The sequence below is a fragment of the Barbus barbus genome (genome assembly GCF_936440315.1).
Source record: "Barbus barbus genome assembly, chromosome: 26".
NCBI lineage: Eukaryota > Metazoa > Chordata > Actinopteri > Cypriniformes > Cyprinidae > Barbus > Barbus barbus.
The window spans coordinates 24,160,703-24,175,675 of NC_136754.1; the positions used below are offsets into that span (position 1 = coordinate 24,160,703).

A 14,973-nucleotide genomic window follows, 5' to 3' on the forward strand; every position below is an offset into this window, starting at 1 on the left:
TATTTATGCCGATCTCTGTTTAAGCACTTTCATTGAATAGCTGAATTAACCTAGAAAAGGAGAGTGTTTAGATAAAATATAAGAAACAAAGGACATGTTGACCACTATCCAGAATATAGCAACCTCCTAGCAATGTTTAGTGAATATCCAAAACACCCTAGAAAACCACACAACAGCAACATGTTAAAATGATAATCATAAGACCTTAGAAATTGCATGGCAGTTGCCACCACCAAACCAACATGGAGGTGTGAATTTTGGATGGACAAGCACCACTCTAAACTCTACAACTCCATGCCCTTCAAAACATACTATTATCTCTCCTGAATCTAATGGTTTGAATATACTGATTGTAGTTTGTGTTTTGACCCAGTCTCTTTGTACAGTTTCTTTTAACAAGTCTCATATAGATTCTGAATCAGCAAGAAAACCATCCTTTATGCTTGTTGAAATGGTCATCAGCAAAAATGCAGATGCCTTGACTTATGTTTAGACACTATATCAGTGCATTTTGTTGAGCTGAAGTTAATTATGTGTCCAGCTCTAAGCATCCTGCTCCCACTTCTTTATAGTCTTTCAATGTCTGAGGAAAAGAGAAACACCCTGCTTCAAGAGGATTCATCCTGCTTGATAAATTACCTCTTTGTTTCGATATGCTTCATCCAACATCTGAATGTGCTGTTGTTATTTAAAGCTGCAGTCAGTAACTTTTGGCGGTCTTGCAGAAGAACTGCGTGTCTTGCAGAAGACCATTGTAGCCGGAGATACTTCTCTCTATTTATGTCTATGATGAATCACACAGGTACAGGGCTACTCTGCAGCGGTACCTACCCAAACCAGTCTAAAAGAATCCGAATATAATCAGAGTCAGAATCAGAATGAGCTTTATTGGCCAAGTATGTTTACACATACGAGAAATTTTTTATAGTGACAGAAGCTCCACAGTGCAACAGAAAGACAGGAACAGGACAGGACACAGATATTAAAAGAATAATATATAATTATCCAAATAGGCAATGTACAAAACAGCCAAAACACAATATATAATATAGACAATTATGTGTGTACAGGTCTGATATGTGCAAATTTGAAATGAATAAAAAATTGTGTGGTGAATAAATAATGTATAATAGAGTTGTGTGTTCCGCATTTATTGTCAAGTGTTCATGAGATGGATTGCCTGAGGGAAGAAACTGTTTATGTGTCTGGACGTTCTGGTTCACCGTAGCCACCCGATCCGGTCCGTATGCAGCCCAGATGGTCAATCCAGTCACCAGATCCAGTCCGTATCCAGATCAGACCAGGACACCGAGATGAGCGCCAGAGACAGATCCCCAGTGAGGACCCCGCCACTTAGACAGCCATCGGGAAAGACCAGTGGAACCAGTTGAGCCCTTACAATCTGACTTTGCTGGAGTTGGAATTGAACTGCTGGTTCGTTTGGCTAGAGGAGAACCGACCCCCCGACTGAGCCTGGTTTCTCCCAAGGTTTTTTTTTCTCCATTTTGTCACCGATGGAGCTTTGGTTCCTTGCCGCTGTCACCTCTGGCTTGCTTAGTTGGGGACACTTCATTTCCAGCGATATCGTCGACCTGATTGCAAAGACTATTTAAACTGAACTGAGCTGGATGATGACATCACTGAATTCAATAATGAAATGCCTTTAACTGAAAATCTTTTTTTAATCTTTTCATTTTACATTGACACACTATTTTCCTTTTTTGATATTGTGCAGTTGCTTTGACACAATTTACATTGTTAAAAGCGCTATATAAATAAAGGTGACTTGACTTGACTTCTCAGAGCTCTGTAGCGTCGACCAGATGGTAACAGTTCAAAGAGGGAGTGTGCTGGATGTGAAGGGTCCAGAGTGATTTTACCAGCCCTTTTGCTCACTCTGGATAAGTACAGTTCTTGGAGAGTGGGGAGGGTTGTACCAATAATTCGCTCAGCAGTCCGGACTACCGTCCGTAGTCTTTTGAGGTCAGATTTGATAGCTGAGCTGAACCAGACAGTTATTGAAGTGCAGAGGATGGATTCAATGATGGCGGAGTAGAACTGTTTCAGCAAGTCCTGTGGCAGGTTCAACTTCCCCATCTGGCGAAGGAAGTATAACCTCTGCTGCGCCTTTTTGAAAATAGACTCAATGTTATTATCCCACTTCAGGTCCTGAGAAATTGTGGTGCCCAGCAATCTGAATGACTCCACTGCAGTCATAGTGCTTTTCATGATGTTGAGTGGGGGGAGAGCAAGGGGGTTTCGTCTGAAGTCCACGATCATCTCCACAGATATAAACACTTATTATTGGTGTACCATAGTGATTCAGGACAAGCCAATAACACGGTTTGGAAAATGGATTCATGGTGTACTTACTTATTACATACATTTTGTAAATTTTGAACACAAAAAAGTTACGGACTGCAGCTTTAAATAAATGATAATGCAACACTGTCAGCACGTTTCCTCCAGTGCGGACACAAAACTCTTTGTTTTGTGTTTTGGCTGTATGTGTCTATGTAGAAAGTACAGATCTACTGCAAACTGCTTTAATCCAAGTTAAGCAAACTTTAGAATAGTTCAGAAAAGATGCCATATACTAGATGCGTATAGATGGACCAAAGGCACAAACAGCAAAGAAACTGCCGAGAAGCATGTAAAGTCATGTCTGTCACTGAGACAGATTTCTCAAGACAGTTCATAGTCACCCTTGTCAGATGTGATGTCATATCAGAACTTCTGTCCTGCTTTGTTGCGCAGCTTTTATCTGGTGTTTAAAGGAATGGATATTCTGATAGATTAGTCTCACTGAGCAGTGTGCTTGTAGTGGGTTTAAAACTGACTAGAACAGTGTGCAAATCACCTATGGGTAAGCCAGACGCCCTAGGTACTGTTGCTAACTCGGACAAACAAACAGAGATGCTAAATGTGAAAAATGAACGTTTATCTAACTTCATCTTGCTTGGTTTAGGAAATAGTATAAAATAAATTCCATTGCCCGTCCTCTCAGTATACATACAATCAGTGTTACAAGTACCTCAGGCACATTATTACCATTTTTGTAACATAAAAACCATCAAACCGATGAAAGCTTCTGATCCTCCAATGTTTCTCTATGGCGCAGAAACCTCAAGATGTCCGAGTTCAGGTCCCTGTGCAGTTGATACTCAATTGCCATTGGCTCATCTGCGTTTATTAAGCAATTTGACTTAAAATGAGTGCTGATGCAATGAACATAAGAATGATAGGGCCATAAGCACTTGAATATACACCATTTCCTTAAACAATTTAATACTGAGCAGTAGTGGACACAAAAAGTATTTTACTTTGTCAGTAACCTTAAGTATATTCTTAAGTAGTATACTAACAAGATGACAGATGGCATGGCACCTGCTCTGAACACCTCTCCACACAACCATTATCACCTCCTGCAACCCCCCTCTCCCCCACTCCTGCACTTCAGATCAGCGAAGATGATGTGCGCCAGGTCTTCCGGAAGCATAAAAGGAAAAAACCACCAGGCCCAGATTGTGTTACACCAGCCTGTCTGAAATCCTGTGCTAACCGGCTGGCCCCCATCTTCACAGAGATCTTCAACAAATCACAGAGATCACCCTGGTAACCGTCTATTCACTTTGCTTCCATCTGGTAAGCGCTTCCGTAGCCTGATGGCAAAAACTGAGAGACTTAGGAGGAGCTTCTTCCCCCAGGCCATCAGGCTCCTAAACTCTAACTCTGTGTCATAATATCACCTGACTCCATGTAATATCACCATATCAATAAGTTATTCGTTATTCATAATTTTTCTCCATGTAAATATCATATATCAATAAGCTATTCATAAATATTCTCTACCTCATATTGCTGCTATTCAAATACCCTGTACAACTTTTTGCACATTCCTCTCATTACTATTTGTCAACAACATACTGACCTGCACATTTATATTTATATTTTTTTTATCTTATCTATCTTATCTTATCTTATCTTATCTTATCTTATCTTATCTTATCTTATCTTATCTTTTATTTTATGTTTGTACTTCTTCTTAATATTTGTATTCTTTATAATTGCACTGTCCTTGGAGCGGACCTGACCTTCATTTCACTGCTGGTTATACCCTGTATAATTGTGTATGTGACAAATAAAACTCTTGAATCTTGAATCTTGAACAAATCACTGGAGCTGTGTGAAGTTCCTTCATGCTTCAAACGCTCCACCATCATCCCCATCCCAAAGAAATCCAAAATTACAGGACTAAATGACTACAGGCCTGAGGCTTTAACATCTGTGGTCATGAAGTAATTTGAAAAACTGGTGCTGGCCCACCTGAAGGACATTACTGGACCCTTACTGTTCTATCATTGAATCTGTCATCTGCACTTCAATAACTGTCTGGTTCAGCTCAGCTACCAAATCTGACCTCAGAAAACTACAGAGGGTAGTCCGGACTGCTGAGTGAATCATTGGTACTTATTCAGAGTGAGCAAAAGGGCTGGCAAAATCACTCTGGACCCCTCACATCCAGCACACTCCCTCATTGAACTGCTGCCATCTGGTCGACGCTACAGAGCTCTGAGCACCAGAACGGCCAGACACAGAACCAGTTTCTTCCCTCAGACAATCCATCTCATGAACACTTGACAATAATTGTGGAACACAAAACACTTCTCTATGGATCTTCCCTATGGCATGTGCAAAGATGCTCTGAAGCGGCATAAATGCATTTACACAGGAATTAAAATTGTGGGAAACGTACCTTTTTAAAATACAACATTTAACAAAATTAACATTTTAACAAAAACAAATGCTATACAATTAAATAACAAAGATAAAAAGAACAAATAATGTAAAACACAGAATAAATAAAAAAACGACATTTTAAAAGGTAACGAGATCAAATGTATATTTCCTGCACGTGCTACAGTGTATCCTGCGCTGGAAAATTGTCACAATGTTAGCTTCTGTGGTATTGACAGTTATTTTATTTTTATTTTTATTAAAATTGTTCCAATTGGACAAAAAACAATTCAAAGAAATTATGAATTACTACATCGGGAACATCGCCACTTGATTAAAAGAGGCTGAAATTTGTTTCAAAGAGCCAGGACGTCACTCAGGCGCAGACACAACAAAACAAAAAATTGATTCTAGAGTTAGCTTTCCAGGGGAGACTGCAGATGTTGCCAGACCATCGTGTGTGGATGAAATGTCGTCTGCAAGATGTTTTTTGGAATTTAACGGTACAAAATTACAGTGACACTAACTGGGTTAAGCATTTTAGGATGAGTCAACATACTGTTAAGTCTTTGGCTTATGAACTTAAACCAGCTTTACAAAAGCAGGTTACAAACTGGTGAAGCCAAATGATTACAGACCAGAGGTGGGTAGAGTACCCAAAAACTGTACTTAAGTAAAAGTAAAAGTACTTGAAGAAATATTTACTCAAGTAAAAGTAATAGTCTGAATAGTTATTTGAGTAAGAGTAAAAAAGTATTGGATAAAAAAAAAAACTACTCAAGTAGTTAGTTACTAGTTACTTTGGATCATATACTGAATATAATTTTTATTTAGATATATAGATATTTAGATAAAATTTATATATACATACATATACACATATAATATCAAAATACTTTAAAACATTTTTTAAATGTAATTTATTTCGGTGATGCAAATCTGAATTTTTATCAGCAATTTTGTTTATCATTTTTTATTATTAATGCTGATCTTTTTTTAGCTTTCTATTCATAAAAGAATCCTGAACAAAATGTCACAGGTTCCAAAAAATATTAAGCAGCAAAACTGCTCCCTGTTGAAAAAAACTGCATATGCTGGTATGTGACATGAATCTGGTCTATGAACTTCCGTTAACTCAGCACCAGAGGTCACTCGCTCACCACATGGACTCTTGCACCACACTAACTGTTGCACGCCACCTCAGACTACAATTCCCATTATCCATTGCACTGATGACACACACAGCTGATTGCACTGATAACACACCCTACATAAACCATGGATTTCCTCTTCCTCTCTGCCGAGTATTGTATAGCATATATCACTCTCCTAGCGATAGCTACTCTACGGAGCCCACTTAGTTGTCATAGTCTTGCCTTGTGTGTTTTCTAGTGTTTTCATTCTTGCCCGTGTTTCCTGGATTAACCCTTTGCCTTGCCATTCGGACTCTGTTTGCACCTCTCTTGGACAAGAGTCAAGCCAAGTCACCGATGATCGTCATGAATCAAGCTACGTCTCCGCTGATCTGCCAGAGTCTCACCACGTCTCCGCTGATCTGCCAGAGTCTCAACACGTCTTCGCTGATCTGCCAGAGTCTCACCACGTCTCCGCTGATCTGCCAGAGTCTCTTCACGTCACCGCTAACCATCCAGAACCACGTCACATCACAGCTGAGCAGCCAGAGTCTTGTCACGTCCTGTCTGTCACACCCAGATATTCAAGGTCAGTCCTTCAGTATCTTAATCTGGTATGCAGTGTGTGGGATGCACCACTGGTGTCTGCACGTGCAGCTGGTATCCCCAAACCAGCTCACTTTAACCCTCCTGTTCCTGCACTAATTCCCCTGTCCGACGCACTTCCCATGATGGGGATCGCTTTATGTTGCGTTTGGGCTGCGTACACCACCTCGGAACTGCTCCAAGCGATGGCACCCACTGCAGCTTCTCCAGAGGTGGCGGTGGTACCCTCCTATGAATCCTCGTCCTGCCCTGTTACGGCTATGGAGGCCATATGTGAATCCGCGTCCTGCCCTGTCAAGGCTGTGGAGGCTGTCTGTGAACTCTTTGCCTGTCTTGTTGCAGTCAAAAGGGCTGTCCCTGAATTCTCGTCCTGTCTTGTCGTGGCTACAGAGGCCACTTATGAATGTTTGTCCTGTTCTGAACCAGCCGAGAAGGCCATCTCTGAACTCTCGTCCTGTGCTGAATCAGCCTTGGTGGCTGATTTTGAATTGTCCATTTGTCTAGTCTCATCTAATGTATCTGATTTTGAACTGTCTGCTAGTCCAGGTTCAGTCACTGAAACATCTATCAGTCCAGTTTCCTTCAATGAGTCTGCTTTGAATAGTTTGTTTTGTCAGAGTCAGTTTCTGTCGGTGCACCAGATTTCGAACAATCTGTCAGACCAGTGACCGTCTATGAACCTGGTTATGAATTGTTTGCCCGCTCTGTGATCACCAGGGAAACCATCAAAGAACGTATTGTGTTCCCTACCTCGGTATGCAGTGTGAGGGTATGTTTTGAAGCATGGGATGCTGATTTAAGATGGTCCTTTGCTGGTTTATGCTGGTCCTTAGCTGGTTTAAGCTGGTCATGTGCTGGTCTGACCAGCTTAAACCAGCAAAGGACCAGCATAAACCAGCATCCCAGCTTCAAAACATACCTAACCAGCATATGCTGTTTTTTTCAACACTGGTAATAAATCAATATATTTAAATGGTTTCTCAAGGATCATATGACTATGAAAACTGGAGTAACAGCTGATAATTCTGATTTGCATCACTAAATTATATTTTATAGTATATTAATTATGTAATATGTACAGGGGCGCATTAACAAGAAACACAACACTGCCGTGTGAAAGGAACTGGACCAGATAACTTTCTGTAACGTCCTAAAGTGCAAGTTCAGTAACTTGTGGGTGCTTCAAAGTCTCAATTTTAAATCCGTGGGTGAAAAAAAAAAAAAAAAAAAAAAGGAATTGTCCTATTGCTTAAATGTGATCATTAAAATTTAAGCGGCTATGATAATTTGACGCGAGCATGGCATGTTTAAAAAAACGCAGTTAGCAATCACCAAATAGCCCACATTTATGCCGACATGCCAAGTGTTGTTTGGATATACTGATGATGAATAATTAATATTTAGTGTGATTTATGGTGTTTAAATCATACCTGTAAATTCACATTTCGGCCAGAAAGGTTTTGGAGGCATTTTCTTTTCATATTACCTAATGCCTGTTATAACTTAATGTTTACTTTATTGTGGAAGAATCACGCAACAAGGAGAGCTCAAAATAAATACCCCGGATGGTGGATTTATTAACAAAGTGTGGTGTTGGCTGAAAGCAGGTGGCTGAGGTGCAGTGGTGCTCTTCTTGGTGCAGTTCCTTCCCAGGGCAGTGCGTCGGTGCGTGGCGGGCAGGATCGGTCACTCGCTGGGGTCTGCAAAGGAGAAGAGGATCGCACATTAGTTCTCAGCTCTCTAGGAGATGTCTCTCACTGTCTCTCAGCCTCGCACGGCTTATCTGGCCGCGGGCGAATGAGCCTCAGGTGTGGCCGATCCTGCCGTGATGAGCGGGTGCAGGTGTTCCTCCTTCGTCTCCAGGGCAACGCTGATGAGTCCTCGGGACGCTCGTCACATTATGTAACGGCTATAATTCTGGTGTTCCACAAGCGCCACCTTCTGGCAAAAGAGTGAAATTGCATATTTATATTCACATTTATGCAGAACAGTATTGAATGTTGACTGGCATATTAACAAGAAAAGAATATATATATATACATATACGTAAATAATTGTCAGGAAGCTTAAAAGTTTTCTAGGGTAGGGGGCCTATCATAATGCCGTAGCCCAGGGGCCTCTGATTATCTTAATGCGCCCCTGTATATGTTTAATAGAACCTCTTACACGGAGAAGAGTGAAAATAGATACTGTAATCGAATCTATACCTGTGGAACCGACAGCACACATGGTGTTCATCTAATAAAGATTTTTATAGCGAGCAAACCATAGCCTTTGCAGATTTGCTTTCAACTGACTGTAGATCCAAAGCCACGTCTTCAGCGCTCTTGATTGCAACTCTGAGAACCGCTTCAGACAACTCAACGCGTGCGGCAGGAAACTGAATGAATCATTCAATCTGATTCATGAACCAATTCACTGGTTTGCCAACTGGTTTGATCAAGCCTTCAAACAGAATTGACTCAAAAGAATAAATCATTCGCGAACGGGCATCGCTCATAGCCCAGAAAAAAAGTAGACGCTGCGTTTGGAATAAATTGAAGGATTTTTAACATTATAGCGGAGTTAGCTTGCTGTAGGCTACATGTTTTTGGCTCGAACTGACAGGCGTCCTTTGGGTTGTCATAACAACAATGCTGTTTAGAGCGTTTCATTTACACTGAATCAAAACAGCATTGCGTCACCTTTGATATTTTTTTGATGCTTTAGAGCAGCCTTAAATCAGCGGTGTAAAGATGCCTTTATTCACTTATTCATCTAACACACATCTGTCTCCAAACATCTTTACACAGCCGATTTCAGGCTGCTCTAAAGCAGGTCTGTGTCTGCTCAGAATTCAAGGTAAAGACGCAATGCCACATAAAAGCAGACCTAAAATACCCCGGGTCTGACCCACCTCAGACCCTAGTATCAAAGGCGACGCAGAGGCGATTTGTAAACTTATTGTTTTGATTTGTTTAAATAACACTGAATGGTTCAGTTGTGAATTTGACACTGGATAGGAACTCTAATTAAGTGATTCAACCAGAGTGAGCCTCAGTCTCAATTGACTAAATCGTTCTTGTCCAACTGAATATGAGCCAAGAACTGGGAGTAATATGATCCTAAGAGCTCCACAGAGGTTTTATTTATTAATTTAAAAGCATATTCACATTTGTGGTTCTCTGATGCTAATCTGAAGCCAATGTTCAATGTTCACATGCAGGTAAAGAATTAAAGATGTTTTGTTTTTATTTGAAAATGATTTAATTTTAAATGTAATCCATTTTTAGTTTTTCATCAGCCCCTGTGTGTCCTCACAAACCCAGATTTGAGTCAATCAGAAGGCTTTCAGGATGCTTTCTGCCTGTCAGTCATTTTGTACATTTTGTGAGTTCTCCGCAGGCAGTCCACATATGGGAAGGTGGAAGCTAAGAGTGTAACTCAATTTATTTAAATCAGTGGCTAAGTGGAAGTTATAGACCGGAACTAACAGTTGAATAAAATACAATAAATAGCATTCCCTTATCCAGCAATTATTTATTCACACAAGTTGTTTTTCAGGTCACAGAATAATTAGAATGTTTGTTTTTTGTCATGTAAGGTTAGTCATGCACAGTGTTCCATGCCACTCAAATTCTGATTGGTGCAAATCTATCAGTATACTGCATGAAGGACTGAGTGACGTTTCTGGATATTCATCACACTCCAGTCGATGAAGAAAGATTCTCCTGTATGTCATTTTCAGTCTTCAATTCCTCCCAGCCCGTAACTATGGAAACTGTGAGTTGAGGCGAGTTGAAGACTAAAAATGCTGTACAGATACAAGTAACATTTCCTGGCCAGCAACATCCTTCAAAGATTCCAGGAACATCTCCGGTGAGTCCGGCCCTGTGTTTGATATCTGTGACCTGAATATCTGTTAGATATCAAACTTGATCCATTGAATGTATGGATATGACTTAAGCTATGGAATTCACATAGTTTTCACTGTTTCATAGTTTTCATCTGTTGAATTACTGTAATCTTTAGTATCAGACCAGTGAAGACCATGCATTTTAATAATGAAACATGCATATTACAAATATTAACCCTTGTGCATCAATAAAAAAAAGTTACACATAGGTCCATAGTGGACAAAAATGTCTGTCAAAAAACTGTCATAAACATTTGAGGTTTGGGAGTACAGACTTAAGTTTGGTCTCATTTTAAAGAAGACCTATGGCAGATTATCGTTGAAGTAAAAAAAAAAAAAAGTTTAAAAACTGAAACAAAAAAAAAGTTTATGAACAATATTTTATATAAAATATATATTTTATGAAATGCATTGAACTCGAAACCTGCTAGAAAATCAAAGCCATAAACCTAACCAAGTTGTGTTCCAAATTTGAGGTTGATATCTCAAAAAAATTAGCTTTCAGTAAGATTTTGTTTGGGCGCAGTACCAAATAGTCCTCATTAGATGCCAGCAAAACTCTGCTGGTGCACACAGTGGTTGGATTTGTGATTTACAGTAGTTCTCTGTCAAATATTACAAGCACACACACACACACTTTTTTTTATGACTCCCATAAAAACCACACTCTGACATCTGTACCAACACACCCACACAATTATAGCTGCATTATTTATCCAGTTGGCTCTATAATATGCAGAAGCAGAAAACAGCAAGAATAAAGCAAGTATTTGCTTTATAGGCAAAAGGTCGCACAAGGGTTAATGTCTGATGTAGCCAAACTTTGCTCTTGACAAAATATTTGCACCCCATTTATGACACTTAGAAGTGATATTTAATATAGATATTTAATATTCTATATTTAATATCAATTTAGCGCAGCTTTGAAATAGTTCTTAACTGAAATTTTACTAGACCAAATTAAATAGCATTGCTGTCATATTAAATGGTGGACGAGAGCTGTTGCTGGAGAGGAATGCTAAATTATTTCCTCTTAACTCATTTTATGAAGTAATGCAAGTGATATTAAATTGCAAATTGAAGATTTAATAACTCATCTGAGCACACAGAGAAAATTGCATGTATAAATTATCTTTTTTTCTGAAACTTCCACTACTACTGAAGCATGATATTATTTCCACCTGAATGTTTTCTTGCCATATAAATCTGATGAAAAAAAGTAGTATTATGTGAACAATATTTATTTTCTTTGGGACTGTTAACTACTCGTTATGTAGTGTACTCTTTATGTATCTACTCCACTCTTAAATGTCATGAATTAGAAAGCACGCCATAAGTTGTTTTGTGGTTTTAAGTTTTGTCTCAAATTCTCAGTAGTCACAGTCAAGAAAAATGGAAGTAATTAAATAAGTCTATCTCACACCACTTCAATAAGCAGCAAAAAACTATGCATATTTATTTCACTGACCATAATAAGCTACACCATTTATATTGTATGTGTAAGCTGAGCGGTGTTAGCAGTAGTTTCATTAGACCGAAGCAAATATCAGTTTCTTTTCAGTTAATCTGACTGAATGTCAAGCACTTAGTTGATAGCTACATGTTTGGTGTTTGTGTTCTGTTCTGTGTTATGATTTGGATAACAATCAACTTTGTAACATTTCCAATAACAGCTTTATTTTGTATTTATTTGCACTTACAAAATTCATATGCCCTTGAAGACTTTAATCAAAATAATTAACTTCTCCTCCCTCTCACAATGTTGTCTCTTCTCTGATTTTGTGTAGACATATGTGTATGTACATATATGTGTGCAATATGATATGAGCAACCTGTCACTCATATCATATTGCAGCAATTAGCAAATAGCAATAATCCAATGAATTAATCAGTTCTTGGAGACAATCAGGTCCCGCCCTACATTGCAATTTCTACATCCCAATTCGACTCTGTATACAGCATCTCTGCCACAAAGTTAAAAAAAGGAAAAAAATGAGAGAAGTATAATGTAAGAAATTAATTTGTTACCATATTTAAAGTCACAATTGGAAGAAACTAATTTGCAATTGTGAGATATAAAATCACAATTAACCTTTTTTTATTTCTAGAAGAAAGGGGCTTCTATACTTTTGTTCCACAGCAGGAACATTGTCAGTGTGAAAAGACATCACAGGCCTGCTGTTGCTTACGGATGTGGTGTGAAAAGGCCTCAGGCTTTTCTGACCAGAGCAAGATAAATGTGAAAGTCTATGACACAGTCAGAAGGGTTATGAATCCGTGATGTTCAGTCATGTCCCATTCCACTTTAAAAATGTCTGGGTCAGATCCTGGAAAGGTGATATAAGCTCTCTGAATTTTTGTGTAGAGTATTTTCATTTGAATTTTTTTTTTTTTTAAATATGTGTATATATATACTTTTGCACTTTACACTGTTTTGCTTTTGTACATGAAATGAAGCGCATGCTCTTCTTACTAATGAATTGCAATTCTAGATGGTTATAACTTCCCATACCCCTATCATGTATCATGTATCATTGTGTAAATGTTGCATCTTTCCATTTTCTTGAGGAAATGTAGTTGACTATAAGTATACTTAGCAGAATGCGTATACTAAGTACATTACATTTTCTTAAGGGAAGTGACATCACAAACCTGGCTGTGTTCATTTGAAAAATCACAATGGTAGTCAAAACCACTAATAACAAGTTTGTAGTGTGGCAGGTGCAGGATCTTTACATGAAAAACCCCTAATCTTTTAAATGATAATGTTTCACTCTTGTCTGAGGAGCAGTTTTATTGAGAACATTTAAAGCTTTGTTTTTCCCTTTTTGTACCACACTTCAAATTTTCAGATTTTTTAACTTCGGTCCTTTTCATTGTGCAAAGTTGATAAATGAATTGTCTTTGTTATAATGTTCTTTCTTAAAATGTTATACTGTATGTTTGTTTTAATGTCCTCAGTCTTCAACTTTGTGTTACATAAAAACAGGCCCATTAATTGATACAGTACCATTAAATGACAAGTCTGTCTTTGTGCTTTTTTATGCCTGTTTATTACTATGTCATGTCACTGCTTATTTGCATCACTTACCTGTGTTACCATTACCAGTGAACCCCCCCCCCCCCCCCCCCCCCCCTTCTTTTTTTTCTCTACTCTGAATGGAATGGGCACAATTACTTCAGATTACTCTCAGACATTTAATTACAGCCATGGAAAATATTGCGCCAGTGTACATTATCAGCAATTATTCAATTTCAAATTGCATAATTGTTCTGTTTAGAGGTAAAAGTAAAATGTCATTAACTGAGAATTTGATACCGTTTAGAAATGGCACTGTTGATGAATGTGAAAAGGATAGCTGTCTCTTTGCAAATGGACGGACTGAAAATGGGGATGTTTGGATAAGAGAAGGGCCCTTTTCTAATCAGAATTCCTAAATGAGCTGTAATTGCCCAGCCATGGCTGATGGGCTTATTTTGTAGTTGCTAGCAGGGGGGGAATGATTCATTAGTGGCATGCAGCACTTATGAAGTGCAGGTACTGAAATGTGGATGTTTTCATTTGCAAGGTCATATAAAATCAAAGCATTGAGAGAAACTAACAGACCACAAACTTATTGTAGTATTTAATGCAATTTTTCAAACCTATGATGCTTAGCTCTCTGAAGTATTGAGTTATTATAAAGTGCAAAATGAAAAACTTTGTATTAAATTTAAATAATAATATCAGCAACACTATAGAGGCTTACTGCATATACAGTACTTTTTGTCTTCAGTTTGACACATTTGATGTGCAATCACAATGTAGAATGCATGTCAAAAAGTAAATTAAAGCGTAAAGCACCAGATGCATATTTCCTGCAAACTGATAAGTGCATGTGTTGAATATTTTAGCGTTGTTCATCTAATGCCTTTTACTTGTTTGTCTGGGTTTATCTGTGTTAGTTCTACAGGTGTTTCAGAGCTCTTATCAACTGTGACAAACCCCAGCGAGGTTTCAGTCTGAAAAGTTCTTCAAAAGTAACAAAACCTGTTCGTCCTGGACGGCGCACAGACAACCTCACTTTTGTGGTTGCTTCATTGGGACCCACAGTGCTGCCCAACCAGACAAACCTCGCAGAGGACGCCCCTCTATCAACAGATAATGCCAAACCTGCAGTGGTCTGCCTCGTGGCCCATTATAATGGTTGAGAGTTATTCTGCTTCAAAAAATGGTGACACTTGAAACTTTTCACACAAAATGAGGGAAATGCAGTGTGAGATTTGGAGGATTTCACAAGAATATTGCGTATAAGTACTTTAACAAACGGGAAAATTAAAGAATCCCAAGGGAGGCTGATTTTGTGGAGTTTATTTTTATGCTATACTGTATATGCGTCTGCTATCCAACAACAGGGTGTTATATTCTTGCAATAATCTGTAGCTAGCAGTTCCTAATTTTTTTTAGAAATGTTCTCAGATTCTGCTGATGTTAAGATGACTATTTTTGTAGACCTGTCCAAAAGGTCTGCTGAGAGAAAAATACTATTCTCAGTACAATAAACAACAGCTGTCAAGTGTTTGAAAAACTCTCTTTTTTGTAATAGACCTGATGAGAAACAG

General features: G+C 38.6%; 1 protein-coding gene across 1 annotated transcript in view; it reads left to right on the plus strand.

Annotated features, from left to right (window-relative positions):
- LOC306846501 (pinopsin-like) overlaps positions 1–14,562 on the plus strand; it is a gene marked incomplete at both ends in the record, with an annotated part of 108,514 nt that extends 93,952 nt beyond the window's left edge. Inside the window, one exon of the mRNA XM_079379935.1 lies at positions 14,317–14,562. Coding sequence (XP_079236061.1) covers positions 14,317–14,562 — 246 coding nt within the window. The remainder of the gene's footprint in view (positions 1–14,316) is intronic.
- Positions 14,563–14,973: the final 411 nt, after the last annotated feature.